General features: G+C 46.8%; 1 protein-coding gene across 2 annotated transcripts in view; it reads right to left on the bottom strand.

Moving 5' to 3' along the window:
• The window catches only part of STRIP1 (striatin interacting protein 1), a 225,886-nt gene that overhangs the window by 112,197 nt on the left and 97,986 nt on the right, over positions 1 to 15,703 (bottom strand). The window contains exon 7 of one of the 2 annotated variants that reach the window (XM_078644790.1): positions 6,566 to 6,672. In XM_078644790.1, coding sequence (XP_078500916.1) covers positions 6,566 to 6,672 — 107 coding nt within the window. Of the gene's footprint in view, positions 1 to 6,559; positions 6,673 to 15,703 lie in introns of both variants that reach the window. The other variant, XM_078644789.1, reaches the window with a different exon arrangement.

The following is a 15,703-nucleotide window of genomic DNA, read 5'->3' as shown; positions in this document are numbered from 1 at the left end:
AATCAGGTGTATACCAATTTTACCATGTTGAAAGGAGAAGCACAAGCACATTGCCACTGGTTAGCAGGGTAAAATGAACAAAGTTCTCTAGCATACAAAAATAGGATTCAGCAAAGTGGCAATTAAACTGGTTGCCCCTGCAGAAAGGGCAAATTATCAGAATTTACCAATGTTCACATTCTTTTTTTCCCAAGCGTATTAAAAGTCAGTTTATATTCTGGATAGTAGTAGGTTTTCTTTAGTTTGCGTGAGCAAGGGAATTCCAGGGACTTCATGGCCACCTCAAGTTTACCGAAACTAATTTAGAAGAAAAACTTTAGGTTTGGCAGCATGGAACCCACACGGGAAAAAATATTTAAACAAAGTGAACTTAGTATTACAATAAAACCATGGATGAATGAATGGTTTGGTAGAGGGTATGTAAATCAGAGTCTTAAGAGCTAAAGCCTAAGAGAGAAAGGTCTGAGTGACCAAATAACCAAAAGGAAGAAGACGGGGCAAGAATAAAAACAAGTTAAAGCAAAGTGGGTTCTAATGACTTCACTGCAGCAATACTGTCAAATATCCAGCTCTCATTGGGAAAAGGAATTCCAAAAACGAGGACAATGACAGAAAGTTATTGACCACCTAGGCATGTGCACTTAAAGGGAGACATGGTAAGAAGGCATTTGTTGGATGACCAAAGCAGCTGAGGGGCAGTAAAGGGTGAGATGGTTTATCACAAATGGAGGCACCGCTATAAAACATGTTTTAATTCATAAAATACTTCAGCTACATAGACCATGAAAATGAGTTAAATTTGTTTTTTTTAATATTGTTGCTCTTATGACCTGTTGCGAGAACACTTCACAATGGCTAGCACATTTTTTTTGATTGACACCTTTATACATGCCATTTATTGTAAGTAAATACATATGTGCAGCTGAAAAGTAAAATATGATCCAGCCTAATAAAAGGTACAATACTTGTAGGATTACATGGTGCTTTTATTCCAATGTGATTTTGCAGATATCAAGCAATCAAATGGACATAAAATAAATATACTAATTAATTTGGTTTTCAGATTTTTTTCTCTCCAAAAGGCTATTCAATGAGAGTTGGTATTTACTGTGGATATTAGATCCAGTTTATAATGTTCACTCTTTGGAGATCCACTGATTTTATGGCTGCGTCGTGTCGATTTTATTATTTTATTAGTGAAAACTATGTTTAACGACACAGTACTAAAACCTAAGATTGTGAAGAAGGAATTTATTTTTAGATGCTGTTACAGCCCGCTACCGAGAGCTACATTGGTTTTTAAGGCCCTGAACCACAAAGGGCCCAAGCCTCAGGCTAGGGCAGATGACAAGGGAGGAGGGCCTTTAACAACCGGTACATCCTGAAGCAGAAGGGCTTTTAGAACATTCCATCCACTGAGGGTAGAATGTTCTAAATTAAAAAGGGAAAAACAAAAATACAAATAGTGGAATGTTTGAGCAGAAGGCTTATACTAGCCATTATTAGCCACGAGCCAGTTCATTGTATTCAACGGCCTCCCTACATTCCAAAATGTTCTACCTTATAGCCTGCCGTAGTGGGCTATACCAGACGTTAAATGTCCACTCAAGCATTTAACAAGAGAGCGGGATTTAAATACCAGTTTAGCGCAGCTACTGAGGGCTAGATGGCTATTGGAATATCCCGCAACTAGAGGGCAGAATGTTTTAACCCAAAAAAAAGGCCTCTTGGAGCCTGAGGGGACTGAACTCCCCTTGGGCTCCGTGAGGCCTTTGTTCACAGCTAGAGCTGTGAACAATAACATTAGAATGTTGGAGCTCCGGGCTTCTACCGCCCATTAGAAGCCCAGAGCACTCCACTGTTTTCGATGGAGCGCCCATCATTCCAATGTTCTAATACAGCTGCATAGCAAGCTTTACTAGCCATTAAATGCCCGCTCCAATCTTAAAGTCCCTCGGGACCGAGCAAAAGGACTTTTAAGAAGGGTGCAGGCCTTTAATGGCCAATATAGCCCACCACTATAGGCTATAATAATATTCATCCCCATGAGGCCAGAATGTCCTAATTATTTTTTTTTTTAAAGTAATGGCCTGCCAGAGACCAAGGGGGCTGAAAGCCCAAGCTTCTCAGAGGCCTCTGTTTCACAGCTCTTTCTGTGAATATTAATTAGATAACAGCCGCTCGCAGGGCTACCAATAGATGTGAAAGGAGGCTGAAATCAGCTCGTGGTTTCCCCGGGGCTCGTCCAAACTGCTTAACCTAGCTGTACTAAACAGTTGGAGTTGTGGTGATGGTAACTTCAAGAAATCGTACGAAGGGGTCCAATTTGACACTGAGGGGTGGGTTGCGGAAACGAAGAGCTTGGACATTTAAGAGCTAGGTTGTGGTGATTGCGGAACCCTAAGAGTGAATAACTGAGTAGGATGATAGCAAATTCTAGAGCGTACAGTTGGGTGTTGAGTAGGTGCGCATGTCTTGATGGAGACAAGTTAGCCATTGTAGTGATGGCTAAGTGTAGAAAATTATGAGGCGATGGCATGCAAGAAGAACCGATTAAGTACAGATAATGAACTGCAGAAATATTAATAATCTATTGGAGTACAAATGTGCTTTCAATTCTTGATCTTAATTAATTAAGAGGTGTAGCTATGTAGCCAGTTTACGTAGTCGGTAATGTGCATGTGATGAGCAGGTGATATGACTACCTGTATGAAGAGTACTTACAGGGTTGTGGTTGGGTGTGAACATATGGGGCGTATACCATATCTGCAGCACAGAAAAACATCTTGCAGTGATGAGAAGGTTGGTAGAAACCTGGACTAAGTGGGTGTGGTGTCAACCTAGTACCAACTAACTGACTAACTAGGGGTACCAACCTAGTAGGTAAGATGAGCAAACTTATTATATAGCCCAGAGGAGTCAGCTGTTGCTATAACCTAGCAAAAAACAAGGTGGTTTAGCCCACACATTCCAATTGGTAGAGCAAATAGGACATAATAAGGTTGGTACAGCAAACAGACTCACATGGCCCCACAGTGTACTGTTCAATCCCTTGCACCCAGCTTGAATGGTCTGAGACCCACTAAGGATACAGACTTGGGGGTGTTTGTGAGGGAAGGGAACTGTACAAAAACAGATGAAAAGTTTGTCTAAAATGTAAAACAAAATCTTCTCTCTCTAAGCTGCATGGCTCTTGATATGTAAGGCACCATCCGTCTTCTTATCCTGTTAGTTCCCTGAATGTCCCATTCTTGCTGTGCAGTGAAATATCTCTCAGCCCTCACAGGTATAGAGACTCCTTCCATTCCTCCCAAAGTCCCAAACCATAAGAATAGGGCTCAGGCTCCGGCCTGAATAGCATGGCTCCAGTTGGTACTAGAGTTAGACAACTTCGCTCCGGCTCAGGGATGGGAATGGCCGAGCCGGTTGGCGCTGTCTGCAAAGGGAGAGTCAGCTTAGGGATCAGCACCTGGGAACGTTGAGATAATACAACCGGTGCCGATCAGGACCCATCAGTAGATCCCTGGGGCCTGACCGGCGCAAAGGTGAGAGCTATTGGCGTGGATCCAGAAGGGGCCCCTTCTGTTCCAGAAAGAACTGAGGGTGTTCCGGCGGGAACCGGCGGTCCAAATAGGAGGAGCATGGCCTTATAAAACTCTTGGAGTAGGGCGGGGGTCGTCCCGTCTCCCGGACACTCGGAGGTGCAGTCTCGACCCAGACGCTGGCTCAACTGCGGAGCCAGGTTTCGAGTGGATGAGGTGAAACATGTTTTGACTTATTTTTCTTATTCTACCTCGACTTCCCAGAGTGGTTTGACAACTTAAAGCGTGATGACTACCTCTGGCTCCGCGACCATTCCGGGACCTTCTTCTTGACCAGGACCTTGATCATCGTGGCACCAAGCCACCAAGCGCTTGAAGGATCGCTCTCTCAAGACCTTCAGGTGTATGGTGAGGCAGTCAAGACAGGCCTTAGGGTTGTGGTCCTGCTCGAGGCACCAGAGGCAAACAAGGCGCAGGTCTGTCACTAGCATCTGCCGGTGGCAGGCACCGCAGGGCTTGAAGTTGGTCTTTGCAGATGACATACTAACACACCAGGAGGATATACCTCAGAAAGACTCTGCAAAACATCGAAAATACCTAGCCAAAAAATTAATAACGGGAAGCTCTTCCCAGATCTGCGCAGACTGGCACAGAAAGAAAAGAAGTGAGTGGGGCCTATATAGGCACCGCGAACATCAGTTACAGAGTGGACGATGCTACGTAGAGAAGAACACCACCACCTACCGACACGCAGGGGTACTGCTCATGAAAACAATTCTGAATCCAGTCGGACACCTGGGAATAATTCAAAGATAAGCTATCAGCGGCTAAAAGTCTCTACCAGATTTGCAATTCAACTGGACAGGGCTGCATTTGACCATGTGGTCACAGGTAGGAATGTTACAATCTGCACGGCAACATTCATCCTTCGGAGGTCGATAAAATAAGCACTACTTAATGGGTTACACTAAAAATGTGTTTTCAGTGTGAAGAAACTATTCTGGATAAGAATCCAGGCTTTACAAAACACTGAGACATTATCTTATGTTGAAGAGCCTAACCAAAGAGCAATGAGATGTTCAGATGTCGGAGGGTAGTTATATGAAAGTGAATTAATACTTGGGATAGAAAAGCGTCCACCTCAAAGGACTAAAGACCTAACACTTGATACAAATTGGTCCCGCTGGAGCTTAGGAGATTTCTCATTGAATTTCTTTTAAGACCCAACACAGAATGGGACTTAGTGGTTTTTTTCAGGGGGCTGGGACCCTTGACTGGGACGAAGCAGGAAATCAATCAGACGCCATGGGAACTGACAGCCATGTGCTTTTTCCCTAGAGCAAAAGTTCCAAACTTTCTTCTGGTGCCCCAAAAAACCACAAGAGTACACTTTGAAACCTCCTAAGATTTTAGGGGTGGGCCACTAGAAACTCTAAGGGTGTCAGGCAGAGGCCACCAGAAAAGACCAATCCAGGTCCAGTTGCCACTGAACAGTTGGCCACTTCCAAAAAAAGACATCTTGCAGCTGTGTCCCTGTAGCCACACAACCAACTGAACTCTGGAGTCCACTTCTTTGTCCTGGGTACAAGAGGGAGCTTGTCCACGCCTTCAGGACTTCTCTCAGGTCACAGACTGCTGGTGCAATTCTATTCTGATCTTCCGCAGGTCAAATAAGTGTTCCGAGGATGGTATCTTCATATGCCCCGTTTATTCCTGGCACCAGCTAGTGCGTGAGGGTGACTCCTGGACACTCTCTAACCAAAAGTGTAAAAGTTCATGGCGGAAACCCTGCCAATGTTTTCAACAGTTCTGGTTTGCACTACGACACACAATCCCACAGTGCCCCTCATTCTCGAAATCCAAGATAGGGAAGCCCTTCTCCCCTTTTACAGTCTGGGTCCCCGCCCGGAAGTGTGGCAATGGTAATTAGCAGTCCCATCATCTGTGGTCACTCAAAAACATTTCTAGGGGCAACAACTTTCCTCCCACTAGGTTTGGTGCCAGCCTGTCGAGGGGACAAAACCTGAGGCTTTCCAAGTGTGACCTAACATTTGCTTTTAACAGGGCAGGCCCCTTTGAAGTTAAGTGCCAGAGCACACCCCAAATGGTGTTCCTGCCAGGGAAGAGAAGGTACCCCCTCCCAGGTCATGGTCCCTGCTCTCTGAGCCGTTTAAACACCTATTGCACTCCTAATTCAAGCCAATTACAGGCTTCAGCAGCCTCAGGGAGGGTAAAGGTAACTTTCTAAATGTAGCATTTCACCAATGCCAAATAAAAATTCCAATTTTCCAATTCAATTGCATTTTTTAAAATAGTTGATCAAATCTAAAAGTCTTTGAATGGAGTGTGTAGATGGTAAAGGTAAAAAGGGGGTGGGGACATACATTTCTATAGTCAAACATATTTCACTCAAATATTATGCACACTACTTTGTGGGCAGCAAGGTGTACTTAGAGGGCACTTATTTAACATTTTTAATCAGGTTTTCCTAACAATCAGCAGGGTAATTTGGACAGGTGTGAGCAGCATGGTTCAAACTGCTGCTAAGCTACACGTGTTAGGCCTGGAGTAAATGGTGCCATAGGTGCTACAGTCAGCAAGTGGCATTTAAAATACAATGCCATGGGTATATTTCTGCACCATACGCTACAGCCTTTAAGGAAAGTTAAATGTGTCAATCAGGTTTTAGTCAATTTCAATATGTTTTAAAGGTCAGAGCCCATAAACGGTACTGGACAGCATGTTCCAATGTTAAAGTTAAAGATTACCAGCAGTTGAGTCTAAAAAAAGAAAAAAAGAAAGTTAAAAACTGGAGGTGACAACCCAAAAGGCGACACTCTGCAACAGTTGAGCTTCTATGATATATCATTCCCATAAATTAGTGTAATAGAGCCATTTTGATATCTGTGAGCTTTATGGCAAGAACAAGGGATGATTATAAATCATACATACAAACAACAAATATGTCAGGATGTCATTCACTTTCCCTTCACCACGCATTTGTTCTGGCCTCTGACCTGTACCTAGCTCTGCCCGGAATGTTTGCCTTGCAGCTTGCCACTCAATTGGATCGTCATCGCACTCCTGGCGCACAGTATCCACTATCAGATACATGATGTTCAGCAGCACCCTGTGGAGTAAAGGAATAAGATGGAGTCAATGCCCATCATGCATATTTTAGTTCAAAAGATAAAAGCATTTCAAGGTCACACTCTAGACAGACCTCTGAGCATGTGCTGCTACTAAAGTCCAAGAGCATGGCCCAAGGTGTTCATTTAGAGGAAATTTCCACTCTACTAGTTAGTTGGAATGGCCAAGAAGTCTGTATGAGGGCATATGTCAACAACAATATTTTGTGAGAATGACCCCTTTAAGCACCTTTAATAAACAGAAACCCAGCACATCTCAAAGCAATATAATTCAAGTAAATCACCTCTAAATTGCTATTAAGCACAATTCAGGGTAGGACCTGCAGAGCACACTGTTGCACAACATCCACCATATTCCAATGGCTACCACATGTGTTGTGGGTCAATGACCACTGTACCAGTCTCAGGACAAAAACCAGAACAGCTAACACACAGATCTTGGAAAAATTATCATCAGCTGCAGCGCAAGTTCTGGGACAACAGTAAGCAGACACTGCATACTTCCTGGCACAACAGTCATCACACAGAAGGACATTCAAAATGTTAGGAAGGATGTTTGTTATTAATTTAAAAAGGCAGAACAGCTGGAGGTTGGGGGGAGCAGGGTGCGCAGGATCGAAAACAACGGAAGATCATTTGCCGGGTGAGTGCTTAATGTACAAGTTACTTACCTTAGGTAACGATGTACCTGGTAGAGACGATTCTAGCCGCAGATTCCTGAACATAGAATTATCCCCAGGCGGGAGACTGGATCCAGAATTTTTTTTGCCATAGCATCTCTGCGCACCGGGTAAATAAGGAACTTCCTGCTTAATGCCGGCAACCGGTGGAATCAAGACGTGGCTCGTGTACCCTATCGGTAAGGAGATAGAGAGAGGGGGGAGTGCTGAATACCTACGAAGGGAACAGTATTACAAGCTTGTGAGTGGGACCCCCGATACTGCAAGAAACTGGTTTCTGGGATAAGTTTATCTAATTTTTTGGTTTTACTTCCAAATAAAGAATTTGAAGGGACACGGAGGACGGCTCAAAGGAGGGGGTCTTTCCTCACTTTTAATCAACCCATGCAGCTGGTAGGAGTCACCATGGCTTAGCAGGGGTAAATATGAATTGTTGCGTGTGTTTGGTGGTGTCGACATAAGATGTCTATAGACTTAATGGATAGACAAGCATATGATAAAACCGGTTTTTGTCTTCTTTCTTTGACAGTCTTCTGTAAATGTTGTGTCCAGCATTGATGCAGTGGCAAGGGAATATACGCCCTGATGAATTGGCCTCAAATGGTAAAAGGCAATGAAACATGTTGGCTTGAGGGTCTGGGCTGTATGATTAGCAACCTATTCCCCTTCCTCTTTTAACCAGTTAGGCTGCACTTAGTTTAAAGAATAAAGTGACAAGTTACGTGCATTCCGAACTTTATAAGACATTTTTTTCTTGGTTTTTCTTCTTTTTTCTTCTTTCACTGCACTTGCACTTAAGTGTCCAAACTTATGTTTGGACACTTTTCGTTTTTGAGGCTTGATGATCGCCGATGATGAGAACAGGGCAATTCTGGTGAGTACCAACCAGATATCCCCGATGGTGGTGCGCCCGTGAGGGGTCATCTCGCTTTCTCACATTTTTTAAGCACAAGTAAAGTCACTGTCTTTTATTTTTGTTCATTGTTAATGTGGGATGCTGGTGAATTTTTTTTAATTGGCCTATAAAAAGTGTACTCTCTACCCCTACTATCATTCAAGTGCGGGGAGATGAAATAATTGAACAAACTCGATAAGATGTACATTTTTTGAAAGAATATAAAGGCCTATTAGGATCTGATCATTTGTGTTGAATTTACTCTTTGAGTGGAGGGCGACCAGTTTTCCTTTTTCCCTCTGTGCTCCTTTGTTTCTGTATGTAGTTTACCAATCACCCCCAAAATACACAGATGGTCGAACCGGAGGACCTAAACGGCTTCACTAACAGCAAAAAAACACACCACAAAAGCTGAAGAGCTGTACCAGCAGCCAAAAGTACAGAGGGGCCAAATGAAGGACCTTGTAGGCATTCCAAGCCCCACACAGCACATAGACGGGCCAACCGAAATGCTAGGCCCAAAGAGAAAAGTGGGCTAAACGCCTCCCATAAGACACCTGAAGACCGACAAGCCGAAGCTTATGGAGGGGTAGGAGGACGGAGCCCAGCAAGGAGTCGTTGAATAGCAGAGTCGGCGTGGGTGTTAAATTAAAGAATCCCATCAAAAGGCAGGTCAACAAGACGCTTCCGAATATTCTCCGGTAAGACGCTATCCTGCAACCAAGCATGGCGGTGAAGGGCCACAGAACTCGCCATAGCGCGGGCGAGAGACGTTCAAGGCCGAACGGAGACTAAATTCGGCTAACTCCCGACCATCCAGCACATGGTGCCGCAGATCAGCGCAGACCCCTTCGTGGGAGGTGCGAGACAGAAAGGACTCAGCGGAATCCCAGAGGGCGGAGGTAGCCCTGCCCAACACACAAAGTGTGCTGAGCGCGCGCAGAGCAGCACTAGTGGAAGCGTAAATGTTATGCCCCCAGGAATTCAACCTCCGGGTCTCCCGTGACGGAGGGAGCAACACTGAAGGCAAGGAAGGAAAAGCAGTCTGCATGACAGAGCCCTGGGCAGACGGGTGGGAAAAAAGACAGGCTGGATCGTGCAGAGCAGTACAGTGGAGGAGCGGCTGATGCATCGGATCCCCCTTAGCAGGAAGCCCCCAAAAGAGAGTTGTGGAGCGAAGCTTCAAATGGAAGAAGCGGCTCCCCTCCACCAGAGCCCTGGTGGAGAACCTCCAACAAGTGGTCCGTTGGGAGTGGAGCGACCAGGTTGCCCATTTGGAAAATTCTGGTGGCCGTGGAAATAGCCCGGACAATGGCTACACTCGCCTCCGTAGGGAGTCATGGAGGAGAGAGCAACTCTTCCGTGGGCAAAGGCTGCAAACTAGGCCACCCATCCCCGTGCCCTGTTGGCCAGCCCCTGAAGAATGGAAGACCAATGGATGAGTGAGGGGCCTGAGGGGTCTCCGGAGAAGGCGGAGAAGCCTGCGAGTCAACCAACTGCAAGGTGCAGAAGAGCAGGTCCGGGGGCTGTAGACGCGGAGACGGCGTAGAACCCGCCCTGGAAGCAGCCAGGGAAAAGGCAACGATGCGGCGTCCAGTTACCGGTGAAGAGGAGACAAGGAGACGACAATCCTCAGGAGAAGAAGGGACATCCCGAGAAGAGTCGACAATCCCACGTCAGGATGGCGTCGGGGAGTCCGGCAGGGGTGCCGAGCCGACCTCCACCACCACATGCCTCATAGAAGAAAGGGGCGGGGAAAGGGGCGGGGTCGGACCTGAACCGGCCAATGCTCGACCTAAGACGAGGCAGCCGCCCGCGCGGAGGACCAAGAGGGACTCGGGGAGGGACCCCGAGTCCCGGGCTCCACCTGTGGCGCCGCCAGGGCCGGGGAGGAAAGCCGCCGGCGCCGGAAGGGCATCGACGTGGCCTCCGGTAAGACAGCCACCTGCCCAGAGGACCGAGGGGGACTCGGGGATGAGCCGCAAGTCCCGGTAACCTCCTGCGACACCACAGGGAACCCCGTGGGGTTTCGCAGCGAGGCAGGGCCGCCGTGGGTCGAATAGGGGAACCCCTTAGGGCTGCACCCACACGACACCACCTCTCCAAAACCTGAAGCCGAACTTGGAAGCGCCGGGAGTGAACCTACCGGCAAGTCCGATGAAGACCCGTGCATGGCGAGGAATCCGCGGATGTCTCAAGAAGAGGAGGGTGGCTCAAAGAAGCCTGCAGAGCTATAGCGTAGGCCTTCATTTGGGCCCTTGTCGACCCAAGGCCAGGAAACGGAGGGTAGGGTGGCGACTGGCGAGGGCGCACATTACAAGAGGAACCCCTGCCCTCTTCAGAACGAGGACAGGGCCGGGGTGGCAAGCTGCGGGACTTACCGGCGGGCGAGCGACGCCCGTGGGGCCTCGGTGAAGGACGATGCCGCAACCTGAATCTGCGGCTTCTGGACCCTTTCGCGGTAGGGGACGGACGCTGTGACAGTACCAATCTGGACAAGCGGGCCAAAAGCAATTTCATCTGGCGCTCCCGCTGGGACTTTGGCTTCAGACGCTGACAGGATTCGCAGTCTGTAGAATCATGGTGCTCAGCCAAACACCACATACAAAAAGGGTGAGGGTCCGTCGCCGACATCTGACGCGTACAGGAAGCACACGTCTTGAAACCCGAAGGCATTGCACACTGTTCTCAATGCAAAAGCGTTAAAAGAAGCCTGAAAACAGGTCAAGGGAACTCACTCCGGATCCGCGTTGCACGTGGAAAAGAAGGAAACTGACGTCAGCGCCCCGGGGTGGGACTTGTGTGACCTTGCTGACGTCATGTCCGCGGACAACGTCAGGGGGAGTCGCGAGGTGCCGCCCCCCGGTGCGCAGAGATGCTGTGGCAAAAAAAATCTGCATCCAGTCTCACGCCTGGGGATAATTCTACGTTAAGGAATCTGCGGCTAGTAGTCTCTATCAGATACTGTCAGAGCTCTGAACACATCTGCTCCGTTTTCTGAAAGGACATAATTGCTCATTCACCCTCAATTTTTCAGACTACCTATTGCCCCATAACTAATAGGGGGCAGATGGTTCCTATATCCTTTGCTACCACTACACCAGATATGCGAGTTAAAACCACTTAAGTCCAGAAATATCTGTGAATGTACTGTGCACACACATACCACCCTTTGGGTAGGCAATGCGCGTTTGCTTCTGGGTCCAAGTATAATATGTGAATATCTAGTTTGATCCAAGCATGGGTCACTACTTTTTAACCTTCCAAGGATGATTAATTAGATGAGGAGTTTTCCCCTGAATATTCCACTGTTCAGCTTTGTCACCACAGACCTTCGAGGTTATCAGACAACTTCTGGCATTTTGGAAAGTTTTTTTTATGTGAAGCTAATGTCCTCTTGGGTATCTTTCCATACCCCCCATAGAGTTCTTTGGTTGTTCCCAGTGCAACATTTGGGTGCACTTCTGTTCTGCATGGTAGGAATTTTCCTTGAAGTCAAACACTAGAATAAGTCTGCACTTCCTGTGTGGACCCAGAAGAGCTCCATCACCACCGTCTCGGATCTCTCTGGAAGAAGACATTTATACCTTTCATGAGGTTTTGTCTAGGAGTGCTACTAAGAACAGCTCCTAAGCTTCTCGGTTTTGGTCCCTGGAATTCTTGATAAAGATAATTTTCCGACCCATGCAATCAATCTAACAGGGGACTTGTAAGTGCGCTACTTAACCATGAGGATCTTAATGCGCAGGGGAGCGGGATCCGGAAAGCTGTTAGCCAAAGAGCCAACTGTTGACGGTCTTCCTAAAGGTGTTCAGGGAGGGGGCGCGTCTGATGACTGCCGGTAGCTCATTCCAGGTCTTGGCTGCAATGTGAGAGAAGGATCTTCCGCCTGCTCTGACTCTGTGGATGCACGTGGTTTCGGCCAGTGCGAGGTTGGACGATCGGAGGTTTCTTTTGGGTGTGTGGAAGTGGCCTCTGTTGTTGAGGTATTTGGGTCCAATGTTGTGTAGGCATGAGTGAGGATTTTGAAGGTGACTTTTCTCCACGGAGAGCCAGTGGAGGCTACGTTGGTGTTGGGTGATGTGTTCGTGCCGGGGGATGCCGAGGACAAGTTTGGCGGCGGTATTCTGTATTGTCTGGAGTTTTCGGAGTAGGGACTTGTGGATGCCGGCATAGAGTGCTCAGTCGGCTGGTGATGAGTGCATGGGTGACTGTCTTCCTTGACTATGGGGGATCCATTTGAAGGTCTTGCGGAGGATGCAGAGGGTGCTGAAGCAGCTGGAGGTGACAGCATTGACCGGTCGGTTCATGGTGAGTGATGAGTCAAGTACGATGCTGAGGTTTTTGGTGTGGTCTGAGGGGGTAGGTGGGCTTCTGAGGGAGGTCAGCCACCAGGTGCTGTCCAATGCTGAAGAGGTGGTTCCCAGGACAAGGACTTCTGTCTTCTTGGCGTTGAGCTTCAGGCAGCTGTTGGTCATCCAAACTGCGACGTCTTGCATTCATTTCTGGAAGTTCCGTTTGGCGGTGGTGGGGTCTTTGCTGAGGGACAGGATGAAATGGGTGTCATTTGCGTAGGATACAATGTTGAGGCCGTGCTGTCGGACGATGGCTGCGAGGGGGGCCATGTAGATGTGGAAGAGGGTCTGGTTTAGTGATGACCCCTGTGGGACTCCACAGGTGATTTGTGTGGCTTCTGAGAGGAAGGGTGGTAGTCTGATCCTTTGGCTTCTTCCAGTGAGGAATGATCAGATCCATGGCTGTTCTCTGCATTCTGGTGTTGTGTAGTCTGGTGACAAGTGTGTCGAAGGCCACTGATAGGTTGAGTAGGATGAGGGCTGGAGAGTGGCCCTGGTCTAGGAGGGTGTGGATGTCGTCTATGGCGGCTAGTAGGGAGGTCTCGGTGCTGTGGTTGCTTCGAAATCCGGATTGAGAAGGGTCGAGAACGGCGTTCTCTTCGATGAATCGAGTCAGTCAGTTGACTGTATTCTCTGCGACTTTGGCTGTGAAGGGGAGCACAATCAAGGCAGAAACCAATACTGCTTAAAAAAATACAAGACAGGCAACATGAACCAGACTTCTTAAAGTCAGAACCTAAACTCGACTAATAGTGACATCGGTAATGAAACATGCTTTCACTCCAGAAACCACAGCTCCGCAAGAGCACGAAAGTAAGCACATAGACGCCAAGGGAGGGAAGGTGTATGGCACAGCTGCCACAAATCTGAAAAATGCTAGCACTACGGAGTCTCCTTGGTCACTACCAAAGAGAAATATGTGAAGGCATGCACTCTGGTATAGACGACTTACCGAAACACCGGCAGCAAGACTTCACTGAGATGTTGCAGGAGAACTCTCTGTTAGCTACCTAGATCCCTAGATCATTAGTGCTGCTGTTAATTTACCTGGGTTGGCAGCTACTGGATATTGTGATAGATTATTTATTCGAATGTCATCATAGCTCCAACTCACCTCCTTGAAACACTACGTCAGATTAGACGGCCACTTCCAAACAAAGTAAAACTAGCTAGATGTACAGTTTCTTCTATCTCATTATGCTATCAATTAGTAAACAAGCTTCTACCAGGCAAACCTAGAGATCATATTACCATTCACAAAGCAATATTGCTTGGATTACAACGCTTCGGTAAATGCTAGAATGGGTCAGGAAAATCTGAGAAATCTATTTGGAGTATCACTTTGTCTATATTTTCTCACATAAACATTAATATGGTATTAAATATGGTTGCCCATCAGCTGCTATTTGAAGGATTTTTTGACTTGCTAAGCTATTTTAGTGTTTATGACTATCAATGAAGATCCTACGATGTTGAAGAAAAGGTTACTTTCTTGTACTCCTGGTTCTGCAACATATGGCTATTCCCTGAAGTCATTAACAACCCACGATCTTCCCCAACTGGGTAGAGTTGGGAAGTGAATACATAATACAAAGCTTCAATACCCATCATTACTCAAAAATGAACCAACACTCTGAGATAACAACCAGTATAGTGCACTATGAGTGGAGGAATCTCCCAGACACCTACAGACAGGAGGCTTTTTCTCATTCTCCAATGAAAGCCTGCAATGCTGCATTTTCTTAATCTTCACTTCAAACAAGTTTACCTACCAGAAATCCTGGAATGAAGGCTTAAAACTGTTATTCAGATTTATTTATTCATTCATTTTATTCATTTGGAGGAGCACAAATCATCCCCAAGGGGATCTCTAGGCGCCTTTGCAGCAGGGAGAGTCACGCTGTACGAAGTGAGAATATCGGGTGAATAACCAGGTTTTCAGAAGTTTTTTAAAGAGGGTAAAGGTAGAACATACAGTATTCATAAGTAACTGATTCCAGTGAGGGGAGGGGGGCTGAAAATGAGAAGCAGCGTCTCCCGAACCTGGTCGTTCACAAGCAATTGGGGCGTAAAAGTAACATGTCACTGGATCTGGGCTAGGATGTATGGCTGAAGTTTATTTCTGAGGTAGAGTGGGCTATTTCCATGAAGAGTCTTACAGACCAAACAAAGACGTTCAAAAAGGATGTGCTTTTTGATAGGAAGCCAGCGGAGGGAGCAGAGGGTGGGCTCCGATGAAGAGCTGGGGTAATGTTCAAGACCAAGCGTGCAGCAGAGTTCCGAACCACCTCGAGTCTGACTAAGAGGCTTTCATTAATTCCCACCAATAAGGCATTGCCATAATCAAGGTAACTCATTATCAGGGCATGAACCAGAGTTTCCTGGCATGAAGAGGAGTCCATTGGAAGATCTTCTTGAGCATTCGCATGAAGCCAAAACAGGTTCCAGAGACAGCTTTGACATGCTCACTCTTAGAGAGATTGTCGTCAATAAGAACTCCTAGGTTCTTTACATACTTTTTAGGAATAGGTGGAGGGCCCAACTCATGTGGCTAGCAGTCGGCCGACCAAGCTGAATGCGCTTTCCCAAACAGGAGGATCTCAGATTTGGTCATGTTCTGCTGTAGAAAGTTGTTAGTCATCCATGTTGATATTCTTAATAGACAGTTCTTAAATTTGGCTTTGGTCAGTGGTCATGGTCCACAGTGATGACCAATTGTGTCTCATCGGCATAAGAGATGGTTTTAAACCCACATGACCTGATGATGAGTCTTGTCAGGGGGGCCACATACACAGTAAACAGGGTGGGACTCAGAAGGATGCTGATGAATATTCAGCCAGCTGAACATAATTGGTATGTTCAGACAGGAAGTTCTTCATTCATTCTAGGGCTTTACCCATGATACCAATCTCCCCAAGTCTCTGCACTAAGATATGATGTGAGAAGGTATTGAAAGCCACCGACAGATCCAAAAGCACCAACATAGCTGAAGATCCCTGGTCTAAAGCCAATTTGAAGGTGTCTGGGAGAGATTCATCACGCACTCCCAGAAAAAGGGAATCGAGCCTCTAATGGGCTGGCA

Source organism: Lissotriton helveticus, chromosome 5_1 (assembly GCF_964261635.1).
Source record: "Lissotriton helveticus chromosome 5_1, aLisHel1.1, whole genome shotgun sequence".
Taxonomy (NCBI): domain Eukaryota; kingdom Metazoa; phylum Chordata; class Amphibia; order Caudata; family Salamandridae; genus Lissotriton; species Lissotriton helveticus.
The sequence above is the reverse complement of the archived record's forward strand: the minus strand, read 5'-3'. Positions and strand labels throughout refer to the sequence as shown.